Consider the following 17,100-nt stretch of genomic DNA (forward strand, 5'->3'; position numbering starts at 1 on the left):
ACCTTTGATTGGTCAGGGATTATAATTGACATTGTAATCCACATGGCATTGTTATGGTTCCACAAAGACGTCACGATGTTAGGTTTCCATGGAGACCGCCCCAGGGCTTCCGAGCTGATAACCAACAGGCATACCTGCTGTACCACAGAGACGCCAGCTATGTTATAATCTGAGGTTACGATGGATTAATTCACAAATACAATTTCTTTAGAATAACTGCAATTTTTTTGTTTGTGTTATCTGGACTCTCTGTTGATGAGTCGACAACAGTTTTACTCTAACACAGGTATGGCAGTACCCTCTGCGTCCCTTAATGAGATGAAGCCTATTTAAGTCTCCAGATAATCTCCTGCAGGACAGGAAAGTGGGATGGGGGTTGTATGGAGTCATTAGTCAATCTTGTTAAGAGACCAAGCAAGCAGTTCATGAAACAACGCTTCCATTGGTGGTGGTGTGCTTCACAACAACACTTGGACTATAGCGGTACCATTTCCCAGGTGTGTATGAGTGTCCGCCAAATTACTAAATGTGAATATATGCTATAGGCCTTCTTTTATTTTCCATCTCATCTGGTGATTTTATTAGACTTTGGAACCTTTAACGCAAAGATACATGAATTTTAAGCGTATTTAAACTATATATATATTATTTTACTTTTTTTTTTTTTTTCCCAGGTCCCCAACGACTGGGAGCAACATTACTGTCGTCAAGGCCTTCCCGTATCGTGGTGTGATATTTTGGCACCTCCAGACGACTCTGGGAAAGGGGTCCCATCCATCCGAAGTGCCCCCAAGTCACCAACATCCATCCCGACCACAGCTCTTCCACTATGGATTCCATGAAGTCCCTGGGGGCCCCGTTCGCCAGCTGTGTGTACTGGGCCAACCCCGGCAAGAAGACGCCGTCCGTCCGCAGAAACAGCTTCACGCGCAGGAAGAGCATCGGAGCGCGCCGGATGTCCCTTCCCGGCATAGGCATCGGCAGGCGGAAGTCTTTGCCCTGTAGGCCGAGCCAGAAAGTCCCAGATTCCTGGCTCACTGTGTACAAGGCTGACCTCCAGAAGGAAAGGTATGTGGCTCATATATATCTCTCTATGTACTGTATATTTTATCAGCATACTGGTTATACAGAAATGTATTTTAATAAACACAATTTGAATGTAATATTGACTGACATTAGAGAGGAAAAGGGTTCTATCTGCATTGATTTAGCGCTTTTCTCTGACCTGTGTCCACTCAAAGCATGTTACAATGTATGCAACATTCACCCGTTCGTACACACATTCAGGGTGGTCGTGGCATCCATGCAATGCAACATTCAGCTGGTCCGGCTGTTGTCACTGGCATACCTAAAGTGGGGTGTCAACCTACAGTGGGATTATTATTACTATTGGGATTATTGTTATTTGAGTAAAATCACATTCCAAAATGTGACGTGCCCCAGGTTCATTCAAGGACTCTCTACAGATAACCAATCCATTCTACTTTATGTATAATGGAGGAAGGTTTTTAGCTTTATTTTCAAACTATGAATACATTAAACTTGGCTACTTGACTACTAAAATAGAATTCTTGTTACAAGTCTCTTCAATTACTGGGGATAAGCCTCAACCGCAAGTAGGTAAGCCACTTGACTGTGTGTGTGTGTGTGTGTGTGTGTGTGTGTGTGTGTGTGTGTGTGTGTGTGTGTGTGTGTGTGTGTGTGTGTGTGTGTGTGTGTGTGTGTGTGTGTGTGTGTGTGTTTGAAATTGTATTTTTTAGGAAACGACAGCAAGCAGTGTTGGCCAAAAAGAATGCTGATAGGTCCATCAGAAAGACCCACTTCAGGAGCCAGCACTGTCTTCCAAGGGTAGGCTGAGAATCTAACGCACACAAAGGATGAGTTTCAGTGTTACAATTACAGGAAAACTAAAACCCAAACTTATTTAAGATGGAAAGGGAGTTATGAATAGAGCCTGGTTCAAAATCACCCCACCCCTTAATCAGAAAAGGTGTCTATAACAGAAGTGGGCTCAAGGCATTTTTTAAATTTAGAAAGTGTGCAAGAACTAGCTCAGACAGGATGTTTGCTTCATAACCCTGCATGGGTGACACAGCAGCCAGTATGTGCCAGAACCTTGGCATTGGAGTGGTTGGGAGTTTGGCCAGGATACCAGGGCGCCACTGCTCTTGAGTGTCATGGGATATTTTGTCTGAGTCCCTGTCTCGGTCTCTGTCCTGGGCCAATTATATAGGCCAGAGGGATGAGCACCCCCTACTGGCCTTGGCCATCCAACATCTCTGCACTGCTTGGTCTACCATCCGAGGATGAACCAGGCCGGACCCGGCTTAGCTTCCAGAAAAACACTGCAATATAACACATGCTTACAGGTGGACTCCGGACATTGGGGATGAAACACACAACATCTGGCAGCCAAATACTAGTCTAGACACACTAGATTGCCCAGAAGACCAAGAACACACACTCTACTGAATAGTTGTTTTAATTGTTTATTTATTTATTTTTGCTTTACTTCTTCTGTAGAAGCCCAGCAACCCAGCCAGAAAGCCTGCGTCCAAGCACAACCAAAAGTCATTATTCGGCGCCTTCCAGGGCCTCAGCCTGGATGGGGCGATGGGTGGTGGGCGGGGCAGAGTCTCTGCTGGTGGAGACCCGTGCAAAGTTATGTAAAGAAAGCTAACGGCTTCCCAGACACAAGGATGTCATGAGGGTGTAAGTACTTGAGAAGCACAAGCAATGCTGGTGATCCCAAACTGAATGATGTGAATTCCTGATCGATTCATAAGAATGTTTTTGACACGTAAAGATCCTATATTAGTGAACCAATAGCAGTTGTAAAACAGTTGTATTTTAGTTTGTTGCTTTGAATTTGCACTTTTTTTTTCTGCCAAATGAATGTTTTAATAAAGATAAATGACATGTTTAAGCCAGACTTTCATCCTGAATTTCTATTATTTAAATTCATGTCAGTGAATCAGCGACCTAAATCCCACAAAATGTCAAGTTAGCATGGATACAGTGGCTGGAACCAGGCATCGCATATTTATATAAACATGTTAAAAACAGTACAGGATCGATGAATAAAACCACCAAGGGAAAAAAAAACCTAGTATTTTATTTAACAGCACTAAAGAAGGTAACATAACATCCAGTACTAATCGAGACACCCGATAAGTATTGCATTATCGCCATTTGTTTTATGTTGAGCTGCATTGGAGTTCAAGGAAACCTACTGAAATCCAACCAGAAATGAACATCCCACAAGATAATCTGCATACACATCTCATGGTTTCAGATAAATACATTTAGTAAATACTGTAACCTTCGCCAGTATGCCATTCCAATTCACATTCATGGAACACTTTCCTGTGCCGGTTAGCCTCTCGACTATTCAGTCTCCCACTCATCTCGTAGAACACGTCAAAATAGGCTTTACACGCTTTATTATGAAAAGACATCCCACAGAAATCAAGACAAATTACAGTGCGTTAGGAGAAATGATTACTGAATATCCGCACCCACCCCCCACTCCTTCCTACATTTGTGCCAAATGTCATCATGCTCTCATACAGGTTCCAGATTCACAAATGTGTACAATAAAAAAAAAAAATAGAAACCTCAAAAAACTAAATTTCTTAAGAGGGGGGGATGGAAGGGGGTAAATTGTCACGTAAACAGCTGCATGGCGACTGAAGACCTTCCTGCAGACAGTGTGGTGGTGGCGGTTTTGGAAGTTATAAAACAATGTTTCACTCCCTCTGCTCCATCTTGACTTTGGGGGGCTTGAGGAAAGACCGATTCTTCTTCTCCTTTTTCTTCCCCTTGGACTGGAAGGTCCTCCAACTGTCCACGCGGCCGTCCCTCGTTTCCTGGTCAACAAGCATTATTAATATCCATATCATCACAATCAAATGTATAAACGCTTATCTCTGTGTTGAGGGATCCTGCAGAAACACACCTCAAAGTTCTTTTGCCACTCTCTGTCTCTTTTGGCTTTTTCTGCAGTCTCTATCTCTTCTTCTCTTGCCCTTTTCCTGGTGGAAAAAGACAGAAAAGAATGCATGACCAAACGACAATATGTTGTCTCAGTTAAACAATCACACTATTGTTACCCGATATCTTTAGCAATGGCTTAAGTCAACATCAGCCGAATGCAATGCAAAGGGGACGGGAGTCACATTTGCATAAGAATATCTCACTCATTATAATTTGCTTACTCTAACTATTAAGATGTATCCAAATGGAAATGACAAATTAGGATTACACACATCCAAATTAAACCAGCAATGATAGTGGCACTCCCCTACAGTAGTTTATAAGGAAGCCTTTTAGTTCAAAGGGGTTCCATTTGAAATAAAGGGGCACACAAAACACTTGGGCTTTACCTTTCATGCATATCCTTTGCTTCCCTTTCCTTCCTCTTAATCTCCAGCTCTGCAAAAAGCTTCATGGTCTGCTTGTATACAGCCTGCCTGAACTGGAAAGGCAAGGAACACTTCAGTGTATTGGAATAATAAAAATTATAGTTATATTAAACACACACATATTTTTTCTTATTCACATAAATATCATTCAAATACCCAATTTAAATTGGAATTGTAGAATACAGTTTCATTTCAGTTTTTACCCCATTTAAAATCCTCAGAAGTCCATTGACTTCGCCTAAAGAAGGATGGGATTGCATTACCATTTCTGGGTCATCCTCCTCCACAAACACTGGCTTGCCATCCTTCTTCAGCTGTTTCTTCTTTTCCTTCATCTGTTGGGCGTGCAGGGCAGCATCGTCATGTTTACATCAAGGCACCATGTGAATGCTAATTTACAGGGTGAGATCTGCCCTATAAGTATCCCCGAATAGGAGTGTTCCCTCACCGTATGCTCAATGTACTCCCTCCCAGCACTGATGACATCCACAGCCCTCTTCTTCTGCTCGGGATCAAGAAGGAGCTTGTATGCCTTGTCCACAGCTAGAGACAAACAAACAAATGTCACTAAATTAATGTTAAGTTGTAAGTTGTAACGGTTAGCCCCGTTTTAATACAAATACTCCCCAATATACAACGCTGTGGATGCTTATTTTGTGAATTTAACCTTTAGTTTCAGATTGTATAGACAGTAATATGCTGGCTAAGGATAAGGATAAGGATATCCATGTCCGGAAAAACCCATTCTTAACAGGGAAAGTAGATAAAACACTAGATTTGCATTTAAAGTCACTGATTTCATTGGTTTGTATATTATGGAGTGTTGGGCTACATAATAACTACATGCCATGTTGGATATAGCTAAAGGACCACTATATTACCATACCATTTCAATGCCTGCAGCCACAGAAATACAGGCTGAATGCCTGAAAACCAGAAAGGGCTTCTACCTTCGAAGGCTTTCTGTGCTCTGTCTGGGTCATCTTGGTTCTTATCAGGATGTACCAAAATGGAGAGCTGTATACAGAAAGGAAAAATATTCAAATGCGGATGGGAATTTCTTCTATTTCTGAAATGAGTGTGGTACATTTTGTCCAGCGAAGTCAAGGAATCTGCTATGGGGTCTGGAGGTAGATTTTTTTACCGCACGGAATCTCTTCTTCAATTCAGTATCAGTTGCCTCTGGATCGATTTGCAATACCTGAAAGACAGTAATTTGTTAGTATGCATAATATATATTTATATAAAACCAACACATACATACATACTCACTCACACCATCATCTGAATAAAGAATGCGTCATACACCAGTCTAGTATGACTAAACCTAACTGATGCAAATACCACTTATTTCAAACTCAGATATTCCAAGCCGTTTATGTCACCTGCAAAAGGTGATCAATGATGACCCAGTTACCTCAAATGGGTTTAGGTTGAAATAGGAGGCCCCAGGCCGGAGTAGTCTATCTATTTGCTGTGTGGAGGTCAACACAGAGTCCCTCTTCTCTATCTGCTTCACCTGAGACACACAAACACAAATTAAATGACATCGTTAGCCAGTCTATATATAGTACAGCACCAATCAATACAGACCCACTCTTGAGGTCTCTCTAAAGACAAAGAATAAAAGAGAGCCAACGCCAAATCTTGATCATTACAACGTATCAGTATGGTGCGTTTTATTTATTTTTTTAGACCGATTTTATATTAATAAATTGAAAAGGTTTTATCGTGTGAATCGATACTAGGAGGCAATTGAGACACATGATAGTCAATTGCTGATTGTTGATGTTTGACAAACAAAAATGCACATACGTATCAAACCCGTTAACCATTCAGCGGGTCACATTTATAAATACGACATGTGAACATGTTTTAAACAAGCGTGTTATTCTGCACTGCTATCGTTAGCCAACGTCCATGTCGTTAGCTGATGTTGAGGGCTGAAAGGCTCTACAAGCAACGCATTTAAAACCACGTCCAATGTCAGACGTATTCTTAAGTGCTTAATCAAAATAATGCTAACAGAAACATTTATTTAAAATGTTTTATCACCTCTGTGTAAAAGTTTTGAAATAAATCATCCGAGGAGCTCGGAGCTGAGGGCTCTCCTCCGGCGGCCGCCATCTTGTCCCGGGTTTACATCTGACGTATGAGGGCGTCACGTGACTGGCATACGGTCCTTCTTTAAATGTTTGGAAGCAGACGGTTACGTGTACAATATGCCCTTTCTAAATGGAAAGAAAAATATAATAAAATGGTTTGTTTTATTTGATTTTGGTATGTACATTCTTTTGGTATGCATTATCGTTTTTCCCATGTGGGCGGGGCCAATTGGGAAAACATTTCCGGTTCCTTATAGTACGTTTTTCTTTGCGTTACAGGCATGGATTTAGAATAGAAAATGGGTTAAATAAAGCTACTACGATAAAAGCGTAAATATGCATATGCAAGATATCTCACACGTTTTCATAGTGTCCCATACGGAGAATATATTATATTCTCAGCGTCATATTGTGTAAAACATGACATTTGATTGTGCTTTTTGGGATTATTATGGAAATAAATTAACACTAGTCAACAGGGTGGTCGGTTTTTTGGAGACGCAGAATCGCTCTTGATTTAATTTGGTTGGTTAGATTTGTCTGTTTCATAGCCTACGGTAAGGCTCAGGTGCACCAAAGAACCATAGGCCAGGGGACTGAATCAAATCACCTCCATAAATTGCAAATAAAAATGTTCTGGTTTGCAGCAGACTCAGTGCATAATATACGTATTTATTTTCTTCCATAAAATATGTGTAGGAGTGTAGGAAAGCAACAATGTCAAGATTGTGTAACGTCTCAAATCATATATGTAAAGAGTCAGGGTTTAGGGAACTAGCAGATTTTAAATAGGTGTGTGCGCTTCCCCCATTTCTATTGTAATTCTAAAAATAATTTCATAGTTGCTTCTAAACTAAACAAGAATGACATGGCACTAGATGATAATGTAGTTATTTCTCCTTATCCTTAACTAAAATACCTCATGTGGCCCATACAACACACCCACGACATCTCAAAAGTTGTCTATCAAAATGAATGGAAATACTCCAAGAGAACACCCTTACTGCACAATTATCAAGCTCCTTGTTGCTTTATTTGTATAGCTTCGAGGAATAGCTAATATTACACCCAGCCTACAACTACTGCAGCAGAGGTCATCCTTCTTCTAGATCCTTCCAATCAGCGTACGGGGTGGGTGTGTGTTCTGGTGGGGAGCATCAGGGTCCAACCTCCTCCTCCTCCTCCCCCTGTCACATACAGCCTCCAGTCAGCCTGCCGGTCCCTACTGCCCTCCGCTGGTCACTGCACTCAGGAGGTGGACATGACCTATGTCTAAGCAAGCAACAAGTTTCAAAGAAATACTTTAGGTCAAGGTATTTCTTTTTTGTAATTTTGTGTATGTATGTTTAGTATGTGTGAATTACATTTGTGCATTTTTTTTTTCTTTAGCATGAATGTTAGTGAATTTTGAACATTTTCATTTGGAGATGAAGACGCAGATAATCCCTGTTGAATCCCTTTGGAAAGGTAAATCACTCACCATTTCTTGTGTTGGAACACTGTGAACACAGAGCCTGAACACTAAGTGGCCCGACAGCCTACAGGGACTCATGGCCGTCTGGGAACCTGAGTTCATATTGCACTCATAAGTCTCCCGGGTCACAAGTCATCCGTACTCAAGCTGTTCCTAAAAGCAGAGGGCACACAGTGAGCATTTATACGTTTCATCTTGGGACAGTCATCTTAATTGTATCGTGTAAGGTCTGACGAGGAATATTGCTTAAAGTAACTCGATTTAATGTTTTTTTATATCCGTACATTTAAGATCTAAAAGCAACATACGACAAAAACAATGGAAAATGTCACATTAAAGCTCAGATAACAAATACCTTACCAGTTAATTTGTTCCACTCTTGTGAACTCTGAGTCATTCACATGGATCTAGGGCAGCCTCCATACTGTCTGGTAACAAGAGGCAACATATAAAGACACAAATCTAATTGAAATACTTTTGACAGAAAAACGTCCTGGTTTGGTACTAGAAATGGCATGTAAGGCTTCATACTTCCACTTTGCTTAAAGCCAGGCTTTTCACAGGAGTCACGACATCCATCCAGCACCTCATTCTCTCACACGGACACACCCCTTATTTTACCAACCGACTAGTGCCATCTTGTGGCTTTACAGATTAAAACATATTTTGAGGCCCATCTGACATCTTACGCCACGTCTGAATGAATTAACCGCACTACAAATAGAATCATTTAAAATATTTTGAATTATTCACAATCCAACATACAATTGAGTATCCATCTCAATAACTAAGCCATCACTGGGATCACGGAACGGGACTGTCTTTGCTGCACTGTGTGTCCCATTGCTACACCTAGTGGTGAAAACAGGCCAAGGATATTTTGCTCCTTTGTAAACTGGGTGACTAGGGCAGTTCTCCAAAATATTATTGCTAGGGTTTTGCGTCCCTACCCAAATCCCTGCCTGTCCGCTTTCAGTTGTCAGATCCGACCTCATGACCCAACCGAAATTGCTGAAACAACGCTATACGCTAAATCGTTAGTAGAGGAACATGGAGTTTTGCTAGTTGTTCCTTTGTTCACGGCCAGTGATTAAAGAGTAAGCAGCGGGGTGAGGAGGAGAAGGTACTCTGTGCAAGGCGAGCTCACCCTCGAGTACCGCTCAGGGGAGTTCCTCACGCTAGCCGTGCCGCACTCTCAATGATCCTCCACCTGCGCAGGTTGGAATAAGAGGACAGAGACATCAAACAAAGCACACAGGGATATCAATGTACCAAGAGGCAGATGCTACAAGCGCTGTGCTGAAGGGTTGGGGGTGGGGATGGGGTGGGGGGGGGACAGGGTTAGATGAGCAACTGCTAAGCCTCATGAGCACAGATATATACACAGAAGAATTTTAACCCTTTTTTGAAAAAACTCTTAAAAAAAAAAAAAAAAGACAAATCTTTAATGGCGTAGAGAATTCTAACCCCCTTGTATTAGTGCCTTTCAAGAAGAAAGATAAGGACTTTTTCAGATGGCAAATAATTGTAAAATATGGTTCTTCAGTGGTTTGTTGATGATTTTGGAGCTTCACTGGGGATCCATTCAGCGGTCAAAGCTTGTGTTTAACTGGAATCAATGTAAATCCAATGTGACCGAACTCTTTAATAGGTCTGGATGTACCTGGAATGTAGGCTACATGGATTAGGTGTGTAGAAGGAGTAGAGGCAGCTTCAAGTGGCATGCAGAGGACAATAAAGGGTTAAAATCCTGTTTTTTAATCAACATTTCACCCAGCCACCACCCAACTTTTCCACGTCCAGATTGTTTAATTTTAGCGAGTCTTTGTTTGAACTTTGAAGCATTGTTTACTAGAAAATCTCCATCAAAATGTGAGAATTGAGGTAGAAATTCAAATCAAATACTGAATGACTCCATTCAATTTGAGGTATCTTTGACAATTGACTGATACTCAACTGAGTTTTATTGAAACTGAACAAAACGTAGAAGTTATAAATACAAAGAACATCAAAGAACAAACTGCTATGGCTCTTAAGGTAAGCCAAACCAAAATCCTATAATCGGGCAAATTCAAAGAATACATAGGAAGTTGTATCAGTTTAAAAAACACATGTGGTCTACCTCTAGAAATGCTACGCATACACATTACAAAACTTTTGATTCCTCCTCTCCTCCCGTGGATTCTTTTCTCCACCACAGCAAAAACAAAACAAAAAATATCAAGCGCTAACCATATGCATTTATTTACAAGCAAGTCCCTAAGCCACTATGAAACCACGAATAGATGGGGTACAAGAAGGGGAGGACAGGGAAGGAGCGTGGACACATACTTCCTGCAAGGCAATATACGATGATTTAATGTCCCTTCAGACTTTTGTAAAATGAACGTCCGTGTTTGGATATATTTTTTTTTGTCTTTTTGTAGTGTTCATTGTTGGCTTTAAAAGAATGAGGAACAAACAGTAAAAGTGTTTAGCTCAGGTAATTTTTTTTTTTTTAAACACATGTCCCAAATGTAACCGCAAGGAGTAAGAAAGGATTCAGCAAAACGGTTACGCTCACTTCTTCAGCCAAAATGCTTTCCAGCCAATCAAGTGGAGCCAATTCTGGGATCCGTCCATTTTTCAGGGATAATATATATTTATATATTTGTTTCTTTTTCGATGAGGAACGAAGAATAAAAAGTCAATCAAAAAAATTGGGGCCCAATCTCCTGATTTTTTTTTCTTTTTGTTCTTTTCTTTTTTTTTTGATTTTGTTTGTTTGTTTGTTTGTCACTTACTTTGACAAATACCTTTTGGTGCGTCTACTTCCACTGCTGCCCATAGGAATCCTGTGAAAACTCCAGGGTGTCATTACTGTAACCATAGTTACCGGAATAGTCGGCACCCTGCTGCAGGGGCTGCTGGGCGATGGGCTGGGACCCCCAGTTCTGCTGGTTGTTGGTCTGCCGGCGCTTGGAGTCAGGCTGGTTGAACACGTCCGCCTTCCTCTTCCCGCCGACGTTACCGCCGCGGTTGCCCCTGGCGCCACGGGGGCCGCGGCCCCTCTGCGGCTGGAAGGGGGCCCCGCGGCCTCCTCTGCCGCCCCGGGGCCCTCCGATGGGCGGCCCCCGCTGTGCATAGCCCCCCCGGCCACGTGCGGGAGGGGCCCCCCGGGCCCTGGGCGGCGGCGGCCCCGCCCGGCCGGGACGCGACCCCCGGCCCCTCATGCTGTACATGTCGTCGTAGCCGTAGTAGGGGTCCTCGTAGCCGCCGCGGTAGTCGTGGTAGTCGTAGCCCCCGTAGTAGTCATCGTAGTAGTCTTCGTAGCCGTAGTAGTCGGGCGGGTAGGCGTAGCCCCCTCGGCCCCCGCGGCCCCGGCCCCGTCCTGGGGGGGGCATGCGGGGCGGCGGGTAGTAGTAGTAGTCGTCATACCTGCAGAGAAAGGAATGGTTGGGGGGTGGGGGGGTGGGGGCAGGGGTCGGGCGACAGAGAGAGAGAGACAGAGAAAGAAAGAGAGAGAGAGGAAAACCCGGATTTTACCATGTCCTTATATAAACTTGATGAAACGAGAGCTCCTCACCAGACTAACGGCGAATTCCTTACTCCACTGCTGTGGGCAACAGCATCGGTCCAGGGCAAGGCCTGTTGTTTGTCTAAATATTTATATAACCCACATTTCCAATCTGTTTATAGGAAATTAAAAATACCCTTCGTAAGCGTTAATCAAAAAACTCAAGTTTCAATAAAAAAATACTAATAAAAAAGTATCAATTAAATGCAGATAGCAGAGCCACACTCCCTGAAGTAAGGTGGAGTTACCCTGTGTTCCTGGTGGTCTGGCGGGCCGCCTGCCGCTCCTTCCTCTTCTTGTCCGGGGGTTTGGCCAGCACTATCTCGATCTCCTCTCCACCCAGCTCCTTCCCGTTCATCTCCTCCATGGCCTGGCGGACACAACCATTGCAGGAATGAGCCCAAAAGGAACACGAACACGAGTGAGGAACTGTCGTTTGTGTCGATGTACCGCAAGTGACCCACCTTCACCGCAGAGTCCCGCTCCTCAAAGTGGACGAACGCGTAGTCTTTGAGCTTCTTCACGCGCTCCAGCTTGCCAAACTGAGAGAAGGTCTTCTCCAGGAGCTCCTCGGTGACTGGCGTGGCCAGTTTCCTCACAAACAGCACCTTCACCTATACACACACACACACAATCAACACACACACACACACACACACACCCCCAAACATCAGTTGACATAACAGCCACGGTTATGCTTGTAATGCTACCGTTAGGCCCGTCTATTACGACACCTGTTGCCCACCAGTGGATGTCCTGTATGAAGAAAAACAACAACAAAAGAGAGCGAGTGGCTCACCTTGGCCATGACATCGGGGTCCGGCTCGGCCACGGGGTCGGCCCACTCCACCGTGACGGGATTCCCCCACACCTTCACCTTGCCGCTCATGAGGCGGCGGCGGGCCTGCGCGGCCGACTTATGGTCCTCGTACTCCAGGAAGCAGAAGCCGCGGTTCTTCTTCTTGTCGTCGGGCTGGTGGTACAAGATCACCTCCTGGAGTCCCTCTGCAGAGGGAAACAAGAGGAGGGAGATGGGTTCCACTGGAGGAGTTTGAAGCAGTACAAATCCACGTTACTTTGCTTGAAATTCAAAATAATTCAACAAATCAATGTTTTTTTTTCAGACATTACATCAGAAGACCAACCTGTGACTTTGCCAAAGTCCTCCAATATGCTCTCTCTCGTCTTGTTCTTTGGAATGGATCCGACAAACAGCCGATTGTTTGCCACAGATATGCACACTCCCAAGTACTTCCCAGGCCGGATCTCATAGTTATCACACTGGAGAGGGACAGAGGTCAAAGGTCACTCATTGTTGTTCTGTGAAAGATGCGAGGCAAGTTGGAAAACAAGTTGAAATGGGAGTTTAAAACATTGAATCTGTGAATCTGCACAGGTTTATAAACCATACGATTTTGTTGCTTTACTTACATTTTTACAACGAGAAGACAACCCACTGAAATCCGGTAGCATTTCCATAACAATCCTGGTACCTTGCCTATATCTGTTTAAATCTACGTTGATCGGCTACTTACGAGTTTCACAGCCTCCTGGGCGTCGTCCTTGTTACAGTAGGTGATGAAGGCGTAGCCGCGGTTCTGGCCCGACAGGGGGTCCATCATTAACCTGAGGTCCCAGATGGGCCCGGCCGTCTCAAAGAGGGGCACCAGCTCATCCTCATACAGGTCTCTTGGGATCTTGCCCACAAACACCTGAAGGAACAGGAGCAGTACGGTCGTAGCGATTAGCATCCTCATACAAGTCCTGGCAGGCCAGCTCTGTTTCGTGTGGCCAATGACCAGACATTACGAAGTGTCCCCAGACGTTTACCTCTGTGCCAACGCCGGGCTGGCACCCTGTGAAGACCTGGGGCGGTGGGGGCCCTCCGTATTTCCTTTGCCCCGTGGTCACATCCAAGGTATATCCAGTTCGATCCAGAAGAGCCTAAAAACACATACAAACAATACGACATAACACGTGTTCAATGATGGGTCAACAGTGACATGTTTATAAGGGTTGAATGCAGAGCTACCATCCTAGTTCAGACTAGGACTTGACACTTTGTGGGTTTACCTTGATTTTGGTCTCGTCAGGGCCCTTGGTGGATTCTTGTACTTTGCTTCCTTGCTTTTCCCTCTGTCTATATGTCTTCATGACACCACAGAGGAAAGCACTTTTGTTCTGTGGAAAGATTTTTTGGGGGGGGAGTTTCCCTCCATTATTATATCTACCACTACTGAAAATGCATTAGAAAGCACTCCCCCCCCCGTCCCGCCCCCCCTACCCAGTGATGATTTTAAGGCACCAACCTGAACGTGGGACAAGTCGCTTTCTTTGAACTGCAGCAGCACAGTCAGAGCCCCTTCCTCGTTGAACTCCCGCAACGCGTCGATCGCCCGTTCATCCAGGTCCTCGTACGCTACCAAGCCTGACATTACAAGTCGTAGTCATTAATAATTCATTTGCATGCATTGTATTGTCCTTTATCACATATTCATGGTATGCACGAAAATGTAAATGAGACTGTGAAGGGATAAAGTTCAGAAGTAATAGCCCACCTGTCTGGAAAATGTTATCCAGGCTTTCCGCTACTTTCTGAGGGAGCCCGGCGTCCAGTAACGTCTGGTAATTCTCCGTGTGCGTGGTCGACACGTCCATCGGTTCATCCTCCTCCTTTGCTAGGGCAGAACTGCCGTTCACCTCAGCAGTGGCCATTCTAAAAACAAAAGCAGGGTTGTGCGCTTAATGTACAAAGTTGTCACAGTTCGAGGCGCGTTTGGCGCTTGATTCCGAGCATGCAATGCATATACATGCAATACAATACGAATGACGCCTTGACCAAGTATAAAATAAAAATACAATTGGACATACAAACGGACAACGGTATGCATCTTTACTTTTCGCGTCAATAAATGAGGCTATGTCACAGCAGAATTGTATGAATATACCAACCAACAGGCACCGTCCCGCCCCCTTTGCATGCAGGTTACTAGCAAACTTAATATTGACGAATGCATTTATATTCTAGTCTCAATACGCTCACGGGTGATACATTTAAGTCACACTGCACAATGACATCGCGAAAGTCTTTGGTAAATAAACAACGGGTTCGTTTTCTATCTAATTCAAAGACTAACACAAACATCATTAGCCTGCTAGCTCGTCAGAGAGGCTACAGCGGAGGCCTAGTCGTGCAGAAAAACACCTTTCACAATTCAAATAAGCACGCGTCGTGCAAACAAATAGTTAGCCGAACTTACCTATATCTTATAGAAAATTAACACCACCGTGGAATTAAAGATGAAATTCTTGATGCGTGAGATGTTATCAAATCGGTAATATCAATAATACGTGTGGGTCTGCCCACGAGACAGATTTCCAGACAGCCCCGTCGTCGCTCGAACAACGCCACCACTCGGCGATCACCGCCACCATTCGGCGATCATCGCCACCATTCGGGGATCATCGCGAGATTCTGAGGGAGACCGAGGGGGTTCGTTTTGATACACGAGTTATCACGTGACTATATTAGGGGTATGCAACTGTTTCTACATTGATATGATTGATATGTAGATACAATGTATCTACATATTTTTTACTTCGACCCGAATAATGTAGCAGGCTACCCAAAGAAATACACGAATATTCAAACGGTGAAGAGACACGAATAATGCACTTCAATGTAAATGAACCATATGGTAGCATGACATTGGAAACACAGTTGATACAAATTAAGAGCTTTATTTTGATTCATATGACATACAATACGGAGCGTTCAAATAATAATGAATAGGACTAGTATCGAATCAGCGATGTTTTAAGGTCGTAATGTGGACGATGCCTCGCACTCAGAAAACTCAGTCGTCATGTTTTAGCTTTCTTATTTTCCCGTTGTGTCGCTCGATCTCCCGTCGAAGGCGATCAATCTCCTTCTTGTGGTGATCGATCTCCTCCTCGTGATGCTTCCTCAGGAGGGCCAACTGCTCCTTCTCCTTTTGCCTGAAAGGGTTGAAAACAATAAATGGATGACAATTGTTATCCAACAATTGTTATGTTAAACGATTTACTGTATACAACAAGATGCTACGCAATACTGACTACTATATTTAAGTGTCAGGTCGTACAATATACAATAAGTGCGTAAGAGGGGTGTTTTTAGGAGAGTATGGGAGGAGAAAAGGGGCGGGTGTTTTTGGGAGAGGGGAAGAGGCGGTAGGGGGCAGGCAGAGTGCGGTTGAGTCCGGCGAGCGACTCTGCGGTCCTGACTCGGCAGGGAGCTTGTCAATGTCCCACCACCATGGCAGTGCCAGACTTGACTGTACAATACAAGTGATTACAAATAGATCAGATACAACCAAGGCGTCCTACCTAAAATAGCGTTCCTCCTCTGCCGCCTGTCGCTTTCCAAATGCTCCTCCGGCCTCTCTCACTGCGCCTCCCCCGCCTCCCCCCTTCCCTGCTCCTCCACCTAGTTCCCCGAGCTGTGGAGAAGATGAGAAGACAGTATGCAGTGCGTGACCTGGAGATCAAAACATCTGTGGCACGGGGTGGGGACACCACCAAGACAGGAACGTCAAGTTCTGCTGAGGGCCAATATGCGCTTTATTGATCCACTTAACACTGTTGACATAATGTACCCACACATCGTACTCGTTCACCATGTGTTGTCATGAATGCACGGATTAAATTAGCCAAGTAAAGACTGCATTAAAGAAAGCAAAGCACAAACGTTTTCCCATTTACCTGATCAGACGCCATCCTAATCTGACTGGACATGTAGCCCCTAAAGCTGGACCTAAGTACCAATCTAGCCATTGTCAATGCAATTGATTCAGATCCAAAAGCAGACAGACATTTCAACACAACCGATGCGGAAATTACTTTTGATAGTTAGGGCTCTTACTCTTTAACCGACGTAAACAGCAAGTTACCTAAAGAAATGAGAATATCCGCTTTGGTCCTTTCAAAATAAAAGCTAAATGAGTTTAATAAAAAAAAACATGAACAAATGTAAATAAACACCTGACTAGATCAAATAAGATTTAATAAAAAGTAAAGATAGGAATTCAATTATAAAAATAAATAATAATCATATAACACATACAATAAAAAAAATTGAATCGTTCTGTGTAGGGTTGGTTTGTGGTGAAGGTATTATAAAATTAAGTCATCCAGAAATTGATTTGCTTTTAAGTTGTATGCTTTGCATTGATGAAATTGTTGCATTTCATTTTTTGTCTGAATTTGTCTAACTTGCAAATCTTCATAGTCTACTCCCAAATTGGCCTTCAATTACGAAATGTATCTCTAATTATGAAAAATATCTCTTGATAAATAAATATTAATATTGTTGGTATATACATTTTGTCCATATTTTAACGTGAATATGTTTTGTACTCAAACACATTGATAAGACCGTATGAAATCAAAATGCCCCGTGCTTTTATATTGCAAAACCAGTGCCGCTGGGTTCTGCGGATGATGCTGAACTTCTGCTTGTTTGCGATGCCATCCAGTGGCAGCAATAACAATTGCAACCCC

At 43.4% G+C, this 17,100-nt stretch overlaps 4 protein-coding genes across 5 annotated transcripts; 1 reads left to right on the forward strand and 3 right to left on the reverse strand.

Annotated features, from left to right (window-relative positions):
- Positions 1 to 62: 62 nt before the first annotated feature.
- LOC311365429 (uncharacterized protein) lies at positions 63 to 3,588 on the forward strand. Its single transcript, XM_084484964.1, has 4 exons — positions 63 to 497; positions 675 to 1,068; positions 1,761 to 1,848; positions 2,524 to 3,588. Exons 2-4 carry the CDS (start codon positions 830 to 832, stop codon positions 2,668 to 2,670), a joined length of 474 nt encoding a protein of 157 aa, XP_084341090.1. The 5' UTR covers positions 63 to 497; positions 675 to 829; the 3' UTR covers positions 2,671 to 3,588.
- Positions 3,096 to 6,556, reverse strand: dnajc8 (DnaJ (Hsp40) homolog, subfamily C, member 8). The gene is made up of 9 exons (XM_084484963.1): positions 6,480 to 6,556; positions 5,842 to 5,943; positions 5,569 to 5,625; positions 5,375 to 5,441; positions 4,873 to 4,967; positions 4,688 to 4,759; positions 4,386 to 4,477; positions 3,959 to 4,034; positions 3,096 to 3,869 (listed from the first exon to the last, which is right to left on the reverse strand). The coding sequence occupies exons 1-9, from the start codon at positions 6,549 to 6,551 to the stop codon at positions 3,750 to 3,752; spliced, it is 753 nt and encodes a 250-aa protein (XP_084341089.1). The 5' UTR covers positions 6,552 to 6,556; the 3' UTR covers positions 3,096 to 3,749.
- Positions 6,557 to 7,576: 1,020 nt separating this feature from the next.
- On the reverse strand, positions 7,577 to 14,963 carry LOC311365387 (heterogeneous nuclear ribonucleoprotein R-like). Of its 2 annotated transcripts, XM_084484906.1 has the most exons (15): positions 14,820 to 14,963; positions 14,118 to 14,275; positions 13,869 to 13,987; positions 13,633 to 13,740; positions 13,390 to 13,503; positions 13,095 to 13,271; positions 12,705 to 12,840; positions 12,359 to 12,564; positions 12,024 to 12,173; positions 11,808 to 11,929; positions 10,879 to 11,420; positions 9,151 to 9,213; positions 8,364 to 8,431; positions 8,010 to 8,156; positions 7,577 to 7,801 (listed from the first exon to the last, which is right to left on the reverse strand). In XM_084484906.1, exons 2-12 carry the CDS (start codon positions 14,272 to 14,274, stop codon positions 9,182 to 9,184), a joined length of 1,863 nt encoding a protein of 620 aa, XP_084341032.1. In that variant the 5' UTR covers position 14,275; positions 14,820 to 14,963; the 3' UTR covers positions 7,577 to 7,801; positions 8,010 to 8,156; positions 8,364 to 8,431; positions 9,151 to 9,181. The 2 variants fall into 2 exon arrangements, with proteins under 2 accessions (XP_084341032.1, XP_084341031.1); XM_084484905.1 differs by lacking the exons at positions 7,577 to 7,801; positions 8,010 to 8,156; positions 8,364 to 8,431; positions 9,151 to 9,213 and having other exon boundaries at positions 9,952 to 11,420.
- Positions 14,964 to 15,284: 321 nt separating this feature from the next.
- atp5if1a (ATP synthase inhibitory factor subunit 1a) lies at positions 15,285 to 16,476 on the reverse strand. Its single transcript, XM_084485166.1, has 3 exons — positions 16,303 to 16,476; positions 15,928 to 16,040; positions 15,285 to 15,558 (listed from the first exon to the last, which is right to left on the reverse strand). The coding sequence occupies exons 1-3, from the start codon at positions 16,372 to 16,374 to the stop codon at positions 15,417 to 15,419; spliced, it is 327 nt and encodes a 108-aa protein (XP_084341292.1). The 5' UTR covers positions 16,375 to 16,476; the 3' UTR covers positions 15,285 to 15,416.
- Positions 16,477 to 17,100: the final 624 nt, after the last annotated feature.

The sequence above is a fragment of the Micromesistius poutassou genome, assembly GCF_964030765.1.
Source record: "Micromesistius poutassou genome assembly, chromosome: 20".
NCBI lineage: Eukaryota > Metazoa > Chordata > Actinopteri > Gadiformes > Gadidae > Micromesistius > Micromesistius poutassou.

Coding starts and splice junctions, on each gene's coding strand:
- LOC311365429 (XM_084484964.1), top strand. CDS start 830: ATGGATTCCATGAAGTCCCTGGGGGCCCCGTTCGCCAGCTGTGTGTAC. Junction 1,069..1,760: donor GCTGACCTCCAGAAGGAAAG/GTATGTGGCTCA, acceptor TGTATTTTTTAG/GAAACGACAGCAAGCAGTGT. Junction 1,849..2,523: donor GCCAGCACTGTCTTCCAAGG/GTAGGCTGAGAA, acceptor CTTCTTCTGTAG/AAGCCCAGCAACCCAGCCAG.
- dnajc8 (XM_084484963.1), bottom strand. CDS start 6,551: ATGGCGGCCGCCGGAGGAGAGCCCTCAGCTCCGAGCTCCTCGGATGAT. Junction 5,626..5,841: donor TCAACCTAAACCCATTTGAG/GTAACTGGGTCA, acceptor ACTGTCTTTCAG/GTATTGCAAATCGATCCAGA. Junction 4,760..4,872: donor GGGAGTACATTGAGCATACG/GTGAGGGAACAC, acceptor CACGCCCAACAG/ATGAAGGAAAAGAAGAAACA.
- LOC311365387 (XM_084484905.1), bottom strand. CDS start 14,274: ATGGCCACTGCTGAGGTGAACGGCAGTTCTGCCCTAGCAAAGGAGGAG. Junction 13,988..14,117: donor GGATAACATTTTCCAGACAG/GTGGGCTATTAC, acceptor TTGTAATGTCAG/GCTTGGTAGCGTACGAGGAC. Junction 12,841..13,094: donor CCCAGGAGGCTGTGAAACTC/GTAAGTAGCCGA, acceptor GTCCCTCTCCAG/TGTGATAACTATGAGATCCG.
- atp5if1a (XM_084485166.1), bottom strand. CDS start 16,374: ATGGCTAGATTGGTACTTAGGTCCAGCTTTAGGGGCTACATGTCCAGT. Junction 16,041..16,302: donor TTAGGATGGCGTCTGATCAG/GTAAATGGGAAA, acceptor TCTTCTCCACAG/CTCGGGGAACTAGGTGGAGG. Junction 15,559..15,927: donor GAGGAGGAACGCTATTTTAG/GTAGGACGCCTT, acceptor CAACCCTTTCAG/GCAAAAGGAGAAGGAGCAGT.